Source organism: Drosophila biarmipes, chromosome 3R, assembly GCF_025231255.1.
Source record: "Drosophila biarmipes strain raj3 chromosome 3R, RU_DBia_V1.1, whole genome shotgun sequence".
NCBI classification, from domain to species: Eukaryota; Metazoa; Arthropoda; class Insecta; order Diptera; family Drosophilidae; genus Drosophila; species Drosophila biarmipes.
The window spans coordinates 22,286,612-22,301,535 of NC_066616.1; the positions used below are offsets into that span (position 1 = coordinate 22,286,612).

The 14,924-nt window shown below is 41.7% G+C and overlaps 3 protein-coding genes across 6 annotated transcripts; all 3 read right to left on the reverse strand.

Annotated features, from left to right (window-relative positions):
- Positions 1-206: 206 nt before the first annotated feature.
- LOC108026024 (protein distal antenna-related) lies at positions 207-2,065 on the reverse strand. The gene has a single exon (XM_017096716.3). The coding sequence runs from the start codon at positions 1,951-1,953 to the stop codon at positions 664-666; it is 1,290 nt and encodes a 429-aa protein (XP_016952205.1). The 5' UTR covers positions 1,954-2,065; the 3' UTR covers positions 207-663.
- Positions 2,066-3,536: 1,471 nt separating this feature from the next.
- LOC108026427 (uncharacterized) lies at positions 3,537-10,967 on the reverse strand. 4 transcript variants are annotated; one of them, XM_017097361.3, is made up of 12 exons: positions 10,494-10,967; positions 9,842-10,003; positions 9,368-9,735; positions 8,521-9,308; positions 6,325-6,491; positions 5,918-6,264; positions 5,692-5,853; positions 5,437-5,625; positions 5,234-5,363; positions 5,065-5,163; positions 4,858-5,008; positions 3,537-4,767 (listed from the first exon to the last, which is right to left on the reverse strand). In XM_017097361.3, the coding sequence occupies exons 3-12, from the start codon at positions 9,730-9,732 to the stop codon at positions 4,637-4,639; spliced, it is 2,529 nt and encodes an 842-aa protein (XP_016952850.1). In that variant the 5' UTR covers positions 9,733-9,735; positions 9,842-10,003; positions 10,494-10,967; the 3' UTR covers positions 3,537-4,636. The 4 variants fall into 4 exon arrangements, with proteins under 4 accessions (XP_016952850.1, XP_050744949.1, XP_016952849.1 ...); XM_050888992.1 differs by having other exon boundaries at positions 10,411-10,967; XM_017097360.3 differs by lacking the exon at positions 10,494-10,967 and adding an exon at positions 10,270-10,406.
- Positions 10,968-11,156: 189 nt separating this feature from the next.
- Positions 11,157-14,808, reverse strand: LOC108026397 (ribosome quality control complex subunit NEMF homolog). Its single transcript, XM_017097320.3, has 5 exons — positions 14,576-14,808; positions 13,784-14,513; positions 12,844-13,721; positions 11,669-12,781; positions 11,157-11,463 (listed from the first exon to the last, which is right to left on the reverse strand). The coding sequence occupies exons 1-5, from the start codon at positions 14,629-14,631 to the stop codon at positions 11,265-11,267; spliced, it is 2,976 nt and encodes a 991-aa protein (XP_016952809.1). The 5' UTR covers positions 14,632-14,808; the 3' UTR covers positions 11,157-11,264.
- Between the last annotated feature and the right edge of the window lie 116 nt (positions 14,809-14,924).

The window sequence follows — 14,924 nt, forward strand, 5'->3', positions numbered from 1 at the left end:
AGAGAACTTCAAAAAATATTTAGTGCTTTGATGCGTTGAGAAATAATATAGTGTAAGGTAATGTATATGTCTTGGGTACGACCAACGCTTTCCGAAACCTCTTCCACCCCTGTTTTTGCAGTGTAGAAAATCGCCCCACTTAAAAGTGTTAAAACGAAATACCCATTAAATGAAATGCCTTCTTTTAATCTTGAGAGATTCACACTTTAATTTTATTTTGTTTTGTTAATAAATATTTATTCGTTTCGTTAGTAATTAGTTTATATGCTTATTAAGAGTTACGGAGATTACAGCAGTACGAAAACAAATCGATTGGAATGGCTGGCGAACGTGCCAAATAATTAAGCTACTTAAAACAATTAGTATTCGTTATTATACGTGTAGATGAATTGAATTTGGTTTTCAAACAATCAGTGTCGCACAGTCGATATTCCTAGTCATAACCAGCTATTATAGTATGCTGATCTATTAATACCTGTTGCAGTGATACTAATACGCTAATTGATAAGTACAAATGGCATTTGCATTGCGAAATGATTCGTGTTCGTTCATAAATACTTAAGGTGGCTATTTAACAATAAAAATGGAGGTATTTACACTATAAACTAGAACTAGAACTAGGTCTAGCAACTATAGAACTAAAGAGCCATCGAACTATTGTGTCTACTGCTCGGCATCGCTGGAGCCGATGCTCTTGTCGGGGGTGTGCGATCTGCTGGAGGCCTTGGAGGCGCACGACCGCACGGACAGATCCTCCGGCTCGCTGTCGCAGTAGCTCTCGTTGGAGGCCTCGCTGTGGGCCAGGGGACTCAGGCGCTTCATCAGCGCCTCGTTGAAGGGATATGTGGGGATGTCGAGATCGGGCTCGGAGCCGCCATTCACCATCTGCTGGGGATTGTAGTGGCCATTGGGTGCACTTCCTCCACCGCCGCCGCCGCCGCCGGGTTGCATGGAAGCTGCGGCCGCTGCGAAGGCCAGGAAGTTCAAGCTGGCATTGAAGAGCTTGCACCAATCCAGCAGAGCCGCCCCCTGGCCATCGGCTCCTCCGCCAGTCGAGGGCGTGCCTGTGGCTGTGGGCGTGGCTGGCGTCACTGGTGCTATCACAGGCGCTAGATCCGCAGGATTCGGAAAGGGAGCTGGCAGTAGGGGTATGGCGGTGTCCGGAAACATGGCAGTCTTGATGGCAGCCTGCTCCGCGGCTGGAGGATTCCCCTCCAGAGCATTATTGTTCTTATCATTGACCGGCTGCTCCGGCTGATTGATCAGGTTCACCCGCTTGGCCGGATCTTTGGCCCAGTTCTTCACACTCAGCAGGGGATAGCTGTTTTTGCTGTAATCCTCGGAGGCAGCGGGTGAATCAGCCACCTTGTTTTCCTCCCCCTTGGCTGCATCCACTTCGGCAGGCTGAGGAGGAACCAGTTTGGAGTTGAGCAGGGCCAGGAGATTCAGCTGGTGCAGCATGTTGTTGGAGTAGTCCATAACGCCAGCCGCCTGACTGGGATGCACTGCCTCGGGATGCAGTCCTCCGGTTTTCTTGACAAATTCCACCAGGCTCAGCTTCTCCAGGAGCGACTCACCCTGCCCGGGATAGTCGGCCGGGGAGTAGGGCAGTGCCCCAAAGCCCAGCTCCTCGTAGTTGGGAGGCAGTGCCACGAATTTGGGGGGCAGCTGGAGCTGCAGCTCGAACTTGGCGCGCTTCTCGGGCGGCGTGTCCAGGCCCAGGTGATCGGGGCCCAGCTGGCGGCACATGAAGCGCAGCTTCTGCTCGTTCTTGCACCAGCCCCGCAGCGTGGACTCCGGCACTCCTATGTCCCGCGAAACGCTGGCCTTCGTTTCGCCATTGTGGATGCGTTGGATGGCGCGCACCTTATCGTTGGGCGTGAGGTTCCGCAGAGGACGCTTGCCGCGCGTGCTCATCCGGATGTTCATGTGCTGGTAGGCGGAGATATCCATGGTTTCGATCTCTGCGGCGCGGACTTTGGCGGATGATATTCCGATTACGAATGGCGACTGCGAGGCGGATGCGAATGCGATTGCGAATGCGACCACCGGTGTGCACTCCTCGAACTCGCAGAAGGATGTGATTGTGAATCCGAATCCGCGAAAGGCGAACGCCGAACGGCGAGCGGCGAACTGCGAAAGGCGACCGCCGCCGAGATGAGCCGATGATGGCTTTGCGGCGAAGAGAACGGCGGTCCAGTTTGATTCCAGCAACGACCAATGGAGAACGAGAGGCGCCACTCTCTCCTTTCTCTTACTCTTACCCCACCACCACCACCAGCGCAACAACTTGTTACTCATGTCCCGCTCGCGCCTGTTCTCTCTGTGACGAATTTCGCTACGCTCTGCGGGACACGGGGACTCTCTTAACGGTGCAGAGAGCGGAGCAGCCCATTGTCCTTCCGCCTCCCTCTTCGCGGATAGATTGCGTGGATGTGGTTGTGAATGTGGATGCACATTTCCAAATTGTCTCCTGCACGTGGCCATGGGTGTGTGTGTGTGTGATTGTGCTCCTGTGTTTATATAAAAACCAGTTATTTACCGCCCATAAACATTCGCCGCTGCGAGAGTGTGTTTGGCCAGCCCGCTCGCACTCGCACTCGCACTCGCATCTCCACTCGCATCCGCAATCGCATCCACATCCGCCTGTGCGTGAGCGGATCTGATACGGACGTGGACCTGGCTGCACTTTTGGGTCGCGAATCTTCCAAAGATAACACAATTTCACTCTGGTTTATTTGCACTGGCCATCTGTGTATTTGCACTAATTTCGTTGGCACTTTTTGTACCTTGTTTTCGGCAAATGTTTTTATTTCGCCAACTTTCACCCTTATCAAAGTGTAATAAAAGAATAACACGAATGTGTCACGTTTTCGTAAATAAATATAATATTTTAAATTTGAATAAACTGGAAATAGGAAGAGTGGTAAACGGTTTCATTCGCCTTTATTTGATCCATCGAATCAAAGTCTTATAAAAGAAGCCCAAGGAAATAAGGTTTTGTGCTAATTTCCCGAAAATATAATTGCATTTTTTACGATTCTAAATGACCAAGTGACCAATCATAGGGAAGATCATTACTTTCAAATGCCTATCCTTATTATTTTTTATATAAATAATTTCTTAAAATAATCAGATAAAGAATAATTATCAATAATGTCAATAATTTCAATATAAATGGTCCACATAAAAAAATAACAAATTGTATCTTTTAATCTTTTAAGATCCTCTAAAATACCTGTAAGAAAGAATTGCAAGTCATTGCCTACTTTTTGGCGCTAAGTACTTGGAATATGAGAAACAATTAAAAAATACAAACAAAATAGAATTAAATGTCTCTTTAAATAAGTTCACTTACATCTTCGACCTGCCACCATCTCTGCTCGTTCTCTGCCGCCCCCAAACAGTACACAATAGCGGTCGAAATCTACACATTGTTCAGCTACATGCAAATCCCTCGCAAGAATTTCACACATTGTTTTTAATACTTTTTTTATTGTGTTATTAAAAGACACATTTTTAGAAAGTAAGTAGCCTTTAGTATTATGTTTGATTTACACATATTTAAATAAATTTTCTATTAACTATAATTTATTAGATTACACCTACATGTATTGATTAATTTCCGTGTTGCTGTATATTATAACTATATCATTATTTGTTATTAAACAATTTATATTTCACTTTTATTTGTCACAAAAATGTTCTTTCAAAATAAAATCAACAAAAGAAGGTATTCTGCAGCTTATCAAATTGCAAACATCATAATAGAAGCTTGGTGGTTTTAAAAAATGAAATTTCGGTTTAAAAAATTAAATTCGATGCACTAAGAGAGTATGAAAATAAACTTTAACAGTGCAATTTAAACACTAAAATAAAATGTCTGTAATTTTTTAAGTACTTGCTGTATAAATATGAGGAAACGGTATTTATTTTAAGTCTCAATTTATACATACATACAAATTTAAATATATACATAACCTATGTTGGCAGTTAGCCCTTACATTTTGTACATACATTTTATTGTTATTATATACATAATTTGTTTCAGTCGAAGGCTTATTAAACTAATTCTGAACGCATACGTCAAATGCACATACCCATATATGTAAATATCTTAATGTATACTACATGCCTTACCTCAAAGGTAAATAAAAGGAGATAACTATTCGGGGGCAATATTTGGTAATTACTTGCATTAATCGTAAACAATTCAATTCGAACAATTGTGAATGGCATTTCGATGGAGGTGTGCAATAAAAATTAACAACTTCTTTAAAGCAAACAATAAATCATGAATAAATATTCAAATTTTGAGCAATAATTGGATGGGTGCGGATGGTATCTACGGTTGCCACCCAAGTGCCTTTAGAAAAAGCAATCGGCAATTAAATTTAAATCTTTAACTTATTTACTGGTCATCGATTAATGTTCTTTGATATTGCGTTTCAGTAAAATTAGAAAACAATTAAATGTACTGGTATGCATTTTGTAGATGTCTGTGAACGTGTGGATTCAGTTTGCTAAAAATTTATTTGTGAGTATATTTATGGGAATTTATCAACAATCGTGAATATATGTGTGAACTTTATTTAACACCCCTTAACTTAAATGTACTTTATCGTAGTAACAAATGTTAATAGCTTATAGATAATGATCCCATTTGCCCAATGCAACGACCTCCCTCCTCATCGAAGGTAGCCAAAGTTAATCGAGACAGCTTATTGCATAGAACTCCATTTCCATTATTTTGAATAGGATTTGGCTCTGAAATGGTGGTTAACAATATCCATTAGATACATTTCAAATACTATTAGTACTTAAATATACTGTGAAATATGTTTATTTCAGATTTACCATCGTGAAAGGGTTCTTGAGGGTTACCCTCTTGTTTTTTGTTCCTTATTTGATCCGTAAAGTGTGATATAAGTGCGTCTATCATGGCAGCTTGCTTCGAAAAGATTTGCATCAGCTTTGATACTTGTATTCCGTTCTCCACCGCATCGAACTGCAAGACAAACAGAGCTATATACTTGTTTTCATTACGAGGAAATTCCGAAATACCTGCAAGAATATACAAGTGAGGCATTCGGGATCATCACTTGCGCTTGGCTTTGCGTAATCCCAAGACAAATCCTCGTATCGCAATCCCAGCAGGAGTGTCTTCAGAAAAAGAGAGTTTAAATCGTTAATAGGGGCTTACAAGTGTTAGATAAATATTTGTGAAACTTACGCATTCGTAGGGATCTATTACAAAAACTCCCCTTTCATTAACTGCGACTAAAACCTCCATATCCTTTTGGTTGACCAAAGCCATAATTCCCCTAACAGGCTGTTCTATTTGACCATGGAAGTATGCGGCGCTATGATTTAATATAAAATTATGAATTTTTATATAAGAACTTTTAATTAAGAATTATATATTAGTAACCTTACCCATAGAAGGGCAATGCCCAGCAAAACTCCAGGTATTTCCTCATCAACTTTCTGGTGGTGGCTGTTTGGGGTACCCGTTTGAACTGTTCCAAAAGCTTGACCTCCGCAGAATTCTTCTGACTTATAGGTAGCCACAGCCAAGTGGAGCTTTTGGCAACGTGTGGTGGCAAGAACCTAGCTTGATTTTCCCTAAATTGTGCAAATAAATTTAAAATTAGTAAACTTATTGGTAGTTTTATACTCTTATAATCTTACCGAAAGAATCCTATTGTATGGGTGTGGGAATTGTAGGGACCCAGTTCTATTCTAGCTTGAATACCACCCAGCATAAGTGAATGTACAGGCTCCATAATATATCTCCCTGTCAGCACATTATTTCTGGCCTCTTCGTAAAGGAGCTCTAAGATTCGATGATCCCTGAAAATATTAGTGTTATATTATTCTTAGGTTTTCTTGTTTAGAAGTTATTTGTAAATCATACTTTATTTTCTCTTCGTCTCGTTTGGAAAAGAAAACGTTTCTCTTCAAGACTATCATGGGCTCGTCAAACTTTCGATCACTGGGACTGCTATTGCTGAACTTCTGGAGCAAGTTGGGCCACGCAACTCGCACTATATAGGGGCAGTGATGGGCCTTCAGCTGCATTTCCAGTAAAGCACTTGTCATCCACAGACCAAAAACACTCTGTGCCAGCAACTTGTTGGATATCCCCAGCTCCTCACATCCCAAGGCAGCTGCCAACATCACTTGCGATGGACACTGCGATGTGCCCTCGATCTCCATGTGGACCGCCACCCGAGACATAAGATACACGCATGTGGGGATTACCTAAGAATGGAGTGAATTTTAAAATATGATACAACTCAAATTATTGTTATAATATATTACATTTTGCAGGGCACGGGTTAGATTGGAAGCAGCTTTGCCAGCATTAGCAAAATTCGAAGTTGAGCTTGTCGCCATTATGCGTTTTTGGATTGCAGGATTGGATTGGGCGTCGTTGCCATTGTTGCATTTGTGGTGTTGTGGCATAAACGAGGAATTGGTGAGCACTCCTAAAAATATTTTATTAATTTTTAAAAAAACATATACAATTTTTGAACCTCACTTAAATAATAGATTGGAATATTAGAGAATTTCTTCACAAATTACGGAAAAATCGAACGTAAAATTTTTGACTCTCGTCAAATAGATAACTTTTAATGAGCAATGTTAGAGAATTTCTTCACAAATTCATAAAGGTATCCCACTTCCAAATCGAGATTAAACAACAAAAGTTATGGAGTCCAGAAGTGCATTTTTGGGGCCAGAACAAATATTATTACGCAGATTGTTAGAGAATTCCAACACAAACTCATAAAGGTATCACACGTCTAAATCGGAATAATATACTTCAAATTATGAGTTCTAGAAGTGCAGTTTTGGGGCCTAGTAATATTTGGAAGCCTTTGGAAATACGCTAAAATCCAACATGGAAATGGGTCAAAATTTTGACCATCTCTAAAAACAAATATTTTAACGTAGATTATTAGAGAATTCCAACACAAACTCATAAAGGTATCCCACGTCTAAATCGGAATAATACAAATCAAGTTATGAGTTCTAGAAGTGCAGTTTTGGGGCCCAGTACTGGAAGCCTTTGGAAATACGCTAAAATCCAACATGAAAATGGGTTAAAATTTCGACCATCTCCAAAGACAAATATTTTAATGCACTTTGTTAGAGAATTCCAACACAAACTCATGAAGGCATCCCACGTCTAAATAGGAATAATATAACTCAAGTTATGAGTTCTAGAAGTGCAGTTTTGGGGCCTAGTAATATTTGGAAGTCTTTGGAAATACGCAAAAATCCAACATGAAAATGGGTTAAAATTTTGACCATCTCTAAAAACAAATATTTTAACGTAGATTATTAGAGAATTCCAACACAAACTCATAAAGGTATCACACGTCTAAATCGGAATAATATACTTCAAATTATGAGTTCTAGAAGTGCAGTTTTGGGGCCTAGTAATATTTGGAAGCCTTTGGAAATACGCTAAAATCCAACATGGAAATGGGTCAAAATTTTGACCATCTCTAAAAACAAATATTTTAACGTAGATTATTAGAGAATTCCAACACAAACTCATAAAGGTATCCCACGTCTAAATCGGAATAATACAAATCAAGTTATGAGTTCTAGAAGTGCAGTTTTGGGGCCCAGTACTGGAAGCCTTTGGAAATACGCTAAAATCCAACATGAAAATGGGTTAAAATTTCGACCATCTCCAAAGACAAATATTTTAATGCACTTTGTTAGAGAATTCCAACACAAACTCATGAAGGCATCCCACGTCTAAATAGGAATAATATAACTCAAGTTATGAGTTCTAGAAGTGCAGTTTTGGGGCCTAGTAATATTTGGAAGTCTTTGGAAATACGCAAAAATCCAACATGAAAATGGGTTAAAATTTTGACCATCTCTAAAAACAAATATTTTAACGTAGATTATTAGAGAATTCCAACACAAACTCATAAAGGTATCCCATGTCTAAATCGGAATAATATAACTCAAGTTATGAGTTCTAGAAGTGCAGTTTTGGGGCCCAGTACTGGAAGCCTTTGGAAATACGGTAAAATCCAACATGAAAATGGACTAAAATTTTGACCATCTCCAAAGAAAAATATATTTGAACGCAGATTATTAGAGAGTTCCAGCAAAATTGCATAAAGGTATCCCACGTCTAAATCGGAATATTATAACTCAAGTTATGAGTTATAGAAGTGCAGTTTTGGGGCCCAGTAATATTTGGGAGCCTTTGGATATACGCTAAAATCCAACATGAAAATGGGTTAAAATTTCGACCATCTCCAAAGACAAATATTTTAACGCAGATCGTAAGGGAATTCCAACACAAACTCATAAAGGTATCCCACGTCTAAATCGGAATAATATAACTCAAGTTAAGAGCTCTAGAGGTGCAGTTTTGGGGCCCAGTACTGGCGGCGAACGCTGAACAAACTTGTACCCAATCATTGTGGGTTTGACCTTATGAATATCTAATCAAATAAAATACTTTAAAATTAATTAAGCTCTTACCGGATGGACTCCTCAGCTCGGAAAGGGGACAAAGTGCACTTGCGTTGTTCATCATGTTGGCGCCCATGTCGGAGAGTCCGCCCAGACAGGGCGCGTTCCCGGTGGCGGCCATGGCGGTGGAGACCTGTGCCGGCGACAGGCAGTCGCCCTCGTTCTGCCCCGTGCTGACCACACTGGACACACTGGCCGAGGAGGCGAAGGTGCTGCCCACCGCCGTTTGGATCTGGGCCGTGGTCACCACCCGGTGTACGGTGTACATGATGGGGGGAACGGGCATGTTGACAGAGCCCAGGGAGACGGGCACCTGCTGGTCGCACGTGACCACACTGGAGCTGTTCTGATGCGTTTGGGTGGCTGCCACGCGTCCACCACCGGAGCCACTGGCTCCGGCGCTCGGGAAGATCGCACAGTTGTCGAAGGCATCTGGTGGCTCGGCCACAGAGCTCTGCAATTGGGGCAACTGATGGATTGGTTCGGCGTGGCTCAGCTGGTGGTTGTGTTGCAGCGATTGCTGGATGTGGAGAAAGTTGGCCTGTTGCTGCTGTTGGTGCAGATGTTGCTGGTGTTGCTGGTGCTGCTGATGCTGCTGATGTTGCTGGTGTTGTTGGTGTTGCTGGTGTTGCTGGTGTTGCTGCTGCTGCTGTTGTTGGTGTTGATGTTGCTGCTGGTGCATGTGCTGCTGTTGCGGCTGATGAGCTTGGTGCTGCGGCATTGCTGCTGCCGCATTGTTGGCTAGATAGTAGTCATCGCGACACTTGACATCCGTGGTGTTGTAATATAAATGCGATCTGAAAAATAGGTTTTTTTTATTTAAACACATCTTTCAATATTTTTTAACAACACTCACTCGTAGTCTTGAGTAGATAGCTTTTTTCGATTATACTGCAGAGTTCCCAGTGGAACAGTCATTATGTTGATATAGTTCCCCGGATTGGCAGTATTTTTGCTGCATTGCCCACTGTTGCTGCAGACAGATCCGCCATACGGACTTCCCATGTTGCCGTTGCCACCGAGCGGCTTGTTGCTCCCATTGCGCGGCACCAGGTCCTTGGAGTTGTACCCCGATTGCGGTTGGCCGGAGCTACATGTCACATAATCCTGCCCAGCATTCATGTTCAACCCGTAGTTGAGTTTGCTCGACGAATGTTGGGGCATGGAAGTCGAGGAGTTCTGCTGCATGGCGCTCCGGCAGTAGTAATGATTTGGCTCCATGTTCTTGAAATGAAAAATCAGAAAAATTAATTTTAAATTTATTAGAAATTGAATTTTTACTTCAGAAATATCTTCATTTTTGTATGTTCAAGAATGGTTGTTATCTTACCTTATTTATAAGTTGACCTGCTGCTAACAAATATGCTTAATTAGTGTCAACGCCTTTTTGGGGTTCGCTTGAGCAATCAGGATAGCCCTCATTTTATCTGGCAGTTTTGAGTAACTCACAAAACTCCATTATTAACAGAACATTAGCTCTTGATTAGCATTTCTGAAATTGAAAAACATATTATTTACCAGAACCATAATAATAATAATAGTATTAACAATAACTGTTGTAGCTTAAATAAGCATTAGTTTATGTAAAAATAGTTCGAAATAAAAATACGTTTGTGATCCGAAATAAACATGTTTTTCTCTGTTCTCATGTTCTCTATTCAAAATTTAAAAACAACAAAATGGTCCCAAGTTAGGATACTGGGTTTTTCGAGCAGGTGCAATGGAGGGTATGCTGTATACACACATGGCCGTACATACCTACACGAACATCTGTAGGTGCGGATATGGGTACTTTTTTGTACGTCATGCTAATTCTGGTGCAGGGAAGTGTGTCAGCATGGGCATAACTTTAATTTTATAATTGGAGGCACGTAAACACTATATGCTAATTTCGCTCACATGGATAAGAAAAAAGTCCTCCGTCCTTAATCAATACATGCCTTCATATGTATGCATACACACACACACGCACACACACTTACAGACACACACGCACATATCCTTCTAACTGGGTGGGACTTTGAAGGCCATAGTTTTTCACCGAACCATCGCCTCGCCAATTTAATTTATATTCCTTTCAAACGCCTTCTGTCGACTGGGAAGCACTCCGAAACTGCTTGAATGTATCTACATCTCTGCGAACGACTCGAACGCACTCGAACGGATGGCTTTGAAAAACTGTGTTACACCGATTTCGCTCGAAAGATACATTTTCCACTGTATTGTCTTTTGTTGCGGGGGCTCCGTGATTTGCAAGCTTCGGGCTTGTTTGCTCTATCATCGGTCCTCGGATGGCTTTATTTTTTCATTTCTTTATTGGCCAGGCGAGTGGGAGATTTTTTACTCAAGCGATTGCCTATATCGAACGGTGACGAGAAGTAGCCAAAACTTTTTAGTACACAAAATGCCAAAACAGGCGAGTTAGCACCAAAATATCTACTTATACAACACCACTTTTGAACACAGCCAACCGAGGTAAACAAACACATGCAAACTCGGGCTCCATATGAGGCGCATGCGCCCCCAAATCCCTGCTGAAAATCTGCCCAGCAACAAGACTATCGATAAAAGACGTTTTCAACCCGTACCAAAATCAATATCCACCGCTTTTTGATAAGGGATCACAACATAAGTTTACGTTCGAGTTCTGTATACATCATCTTTTATTTAATCAACTTGCATTTCTTTTAAAAGCATTTAAAACACTTCCTATAATAATGGCTCAACATTTTGTATACATTTCGTTTAGTTGTTTATTTGTGATACTTTTGCAGTTGTGGGGCTGATAGCTTGACCTTTCCTGGAATATTTCTTGCCATGGACTCCTCCTTTATACTTTTCAGTAAATCTTTCTCACGAGCATTGCAGCCTTTTTCCTTGGCAAATATGTTTAAAGCTAGTTTCGCAGCCTTTCCTCTTTTGCCAGTTCCTGGGGTGAGCTTCACTTTGAATCTGTAAAAATAAATTAAGGATTTGTTAAAAAAAGGTTTAAAATTGAAAACAAAACTACATTTAAATTTAAAATAAACTTTTAAACACTTTAAAAGAATTTAAAATTAATATTTAGATGAAAGATTATAAGACGTCTCAAATAATAATATTTAAACCTTAATCGAAGCATTCAAAAATATTTAAATAAATGATTTTTTAAACTTACTTGTAGTTCTGCAGAGCCTGATAGGGAGCCACCACCGGAATGGCGAAGAGCAACTCGTCTCCCTCGTGTGGCTGCCCAGTCAGACTGTTGAGTATATCCACATCCCCACCGACAGGCACTTCATCAGCATCCTCCAGTTCCACTGGGTTCTTGGGAGCTGCACTTTTCTCTGGTCTCACATGCTGTTTAATGACCTCACTCTTCTCCACCACCTTTTCAGCAGCTGCCTGGGGCTTTTCCTTGCCCGAAGACTTGAGAATCATCATACGAATTTCACGCTCCTCATCATCCTGATCTTTGTATTTTTGTTTCATTTTCTTCAGTTTACCCTTCTGACCTCTCTTAACCTGCGAGGGATTTTTGGGCTCAGTGCTTACAGGCGCGACTTCCTGTTTGGCAGCTTCTTGTTTAGCAGCTCGTGCTTTGTCTTCCTTGGTCTTTTTAGCACTAACTTGCTTTGTTCGACTTGGACCTGGCAAGATAATGGTCGTTTCCTCATCCACTGATTTGGTTGGAAGTTTTTCGACTACCTCCTCTACCTCGTCAGTCGCTTCGTTCTCTGGATTTATGGAGTCGGATCTGACTGTTATGCGGCCGGTATCGTGTTCAATCTTAACCTCCGTGTTTGGAAAACCAGTAATCTCAGTATTACTACTCTTCTCCTCGACATTTGTTTCAGCATCCTCACCATCGGACAAAAGATCGTGCTCAACTTCGGTTTCCTTCACATTTTGATCTATCTGATCATCATCCAAGGTTCTAACTTTACGTTCTCCCAAATGGCGCTCTATAAAACTGTCCTCCAACTTAAAAAGTAAACTCAGACCCATGGTCAAGTGGCAGGATGGCAGGAAGTTCTTCTTTCCTCTGATCATGAAGCTACCAGTTCCTAAGTACTCTCCACTTGGTGCGGTTTTACTGACCTGGTCGCTTGTAACCCAGTAGGAATTTGTGACCACCTTGGCATCCCAAGCCACACTGTACGATATAGCCATGGAACCAGCTTCGAGCAGTGTTTTGGGAGGTATTTCCTCCCCAGTGGGGTTCTGTATAATAACACTCGAGGCACCTTGAATTTCAGCGTGCACATAAATGTCTTTCGGACGCATATATCTAAAAATATATTATTAATTATAATAAATGAAGTAATAATAAACTGATATCAAATTTCTGACCTTTTAACAATAAGCTCGTTTTGCTGCGCATCTCTGCCTCCAATAACCAAATAGTTCTCAGAGCTTATAAACCAGTAAAACTTTTCGAACCAGAAGACTTTCCGAGCCTTTACAATGTTGGAAATAGTCCTCACTTCCTTGAGGGTTTGTTGTGTTTTGCGCTCCGCAGACTTAAGCGCTTTTTGGGAAGCATCAACCGTTTTCTTTTCCTTTTGAGCAGCTGAACGTTTCTTATCGTAGTAGCGACGGGCGTTGGCCCAGGCAGAGAGAGCTAGATCGACATCCACAACAGTCACCTCCGGAGTCTGAAGATCCTCGTCTTCATTATTATCATAGGGATCACTGAGCATAAGTGATATGTGATTAGTTTCCAGCTTCAGCTGCTTTATGGAACTGGCTACAGCATCGCCATTCGCCTGGGCCTCCTTAACTAGCTCGTGGATATCCGGCCATGATAGTTGACTGGCAATGGCCGACTGAACTGCGCGGATCGCATTATCCACCAAGCTTTGATTGGACGTAATAAGCTCAGCCTTCTTACGGTCCACATCCTGGACTTTGGTCAACTCCTCCAGACGCTTGGCGTGGTCATTTTTAACATTAGATAGCTTTTTCAGCGCTTCACGCTCCTGATGCAGCGTTTTCATGTCAATCTTCTGCGATTCTTGAGTCGAATAGAACTCATCGACGGCATCCATAAATGACTCGAATGTGGCCTTTTCAAAGTTTTGAAATTGCACAAAGAGGTAGGGATGGAATTCGATGTTTCTAAAGAAAAACTCCACTTTTCCATCCTCCGAAGGTTTCTCCTCTTTCACTTGAATTATATAGCCTTTGGTTTTTCCGCTGTGACCCTCGGTTATAAGGTCCTGGGCGCACTGGAAAATAAAATAAAATGATAATAGTTCTCCGATATTAAAGAAATAATTTAGATACTGACCTTCACAGCCTGTTGTAGAATAGGCAGGTCTTTAACCATATCAAATGGCTTTTGTTCTAGTTTAGCGTTCTGTTGCTTCTTACGCTGCTTTTTACCACCTTTCTCTGGTTTTTCATCCGCCTCAGGAGTTTCCTCCGCTTCTTCTTTTTTGATTACATGATTATCCAAGCCGTGTGCCAGAAGGACGTGCTCTATAACTGCCGGCCCGCAGTCCAAATGGGGCGTCAGGATGTGGCGCAAGTAATCGCCATTCTTGGCATTTTCCAGCAGTTTCTCCAGATCTTCCGGCTTCAGTTCCTCGGTAGCCTGTTTGGCCCGCTCCACCGGGTATTTCTCACGCATGGCGAAGCGCAGATTCTCGCCCTCGGTATGGGGACGTAGGATATACAAAGTGGTCAACTCGTAGTCTGTCAGGATCACATTACCGCGATCGTAGAGCTCCAAAATAACATGGTAGGCTGCATCGCCGGTACCGAACTGAAAGTCTACAATACGATCGGCACCCAGTTGTTGGATCTTCTCCAGACGCTTGTTCTTCAAGTGCTTCCTCAGCTTCATGCTGAACCCAGATGGGGCCATGTTCTTGGGCCACTCAAACCGGGTGGTATGGAACCGGGTGCCGGACTCTATCAGCAGGGTTATCTTCTCCACCGCTCCGGTGCCCTGCATCCGGAAGAGATAGGTCTTGTTATCCACGTCATAGATCTGATTCACTCGCCAGCCGACCAACCTGGAATATAGATATACCCATGCTATTATCCCAAAATCTTTATAATCGTAGTTAATACATACTTTTGCAGTTCGGCCACTCCGCAGATTATATCAAAAGTATTGAAACGTGTCTTCATGGTTCCAGATCGAAAGTTGACGATGTCAACACGGAAAGCGAAAGAAATGGGATTTATCTAATGCACTAGCTTAACATTAAATATTCACAAGCTCGCTATCTATGATAGATAGGTAAAAACCTAAAAGGAAACCGAATAAAAACAATTTTATTCCCTGGCGAAATTAAATATCGGTGTAAATAGTGATGGACAAACTTAAATCGAAATATATCGATGATTATCTAATGCATAACCGATAATAGGTATTTTAAATAATTAATTTGGGGGTATATAATTATACATTTAAAAGAATA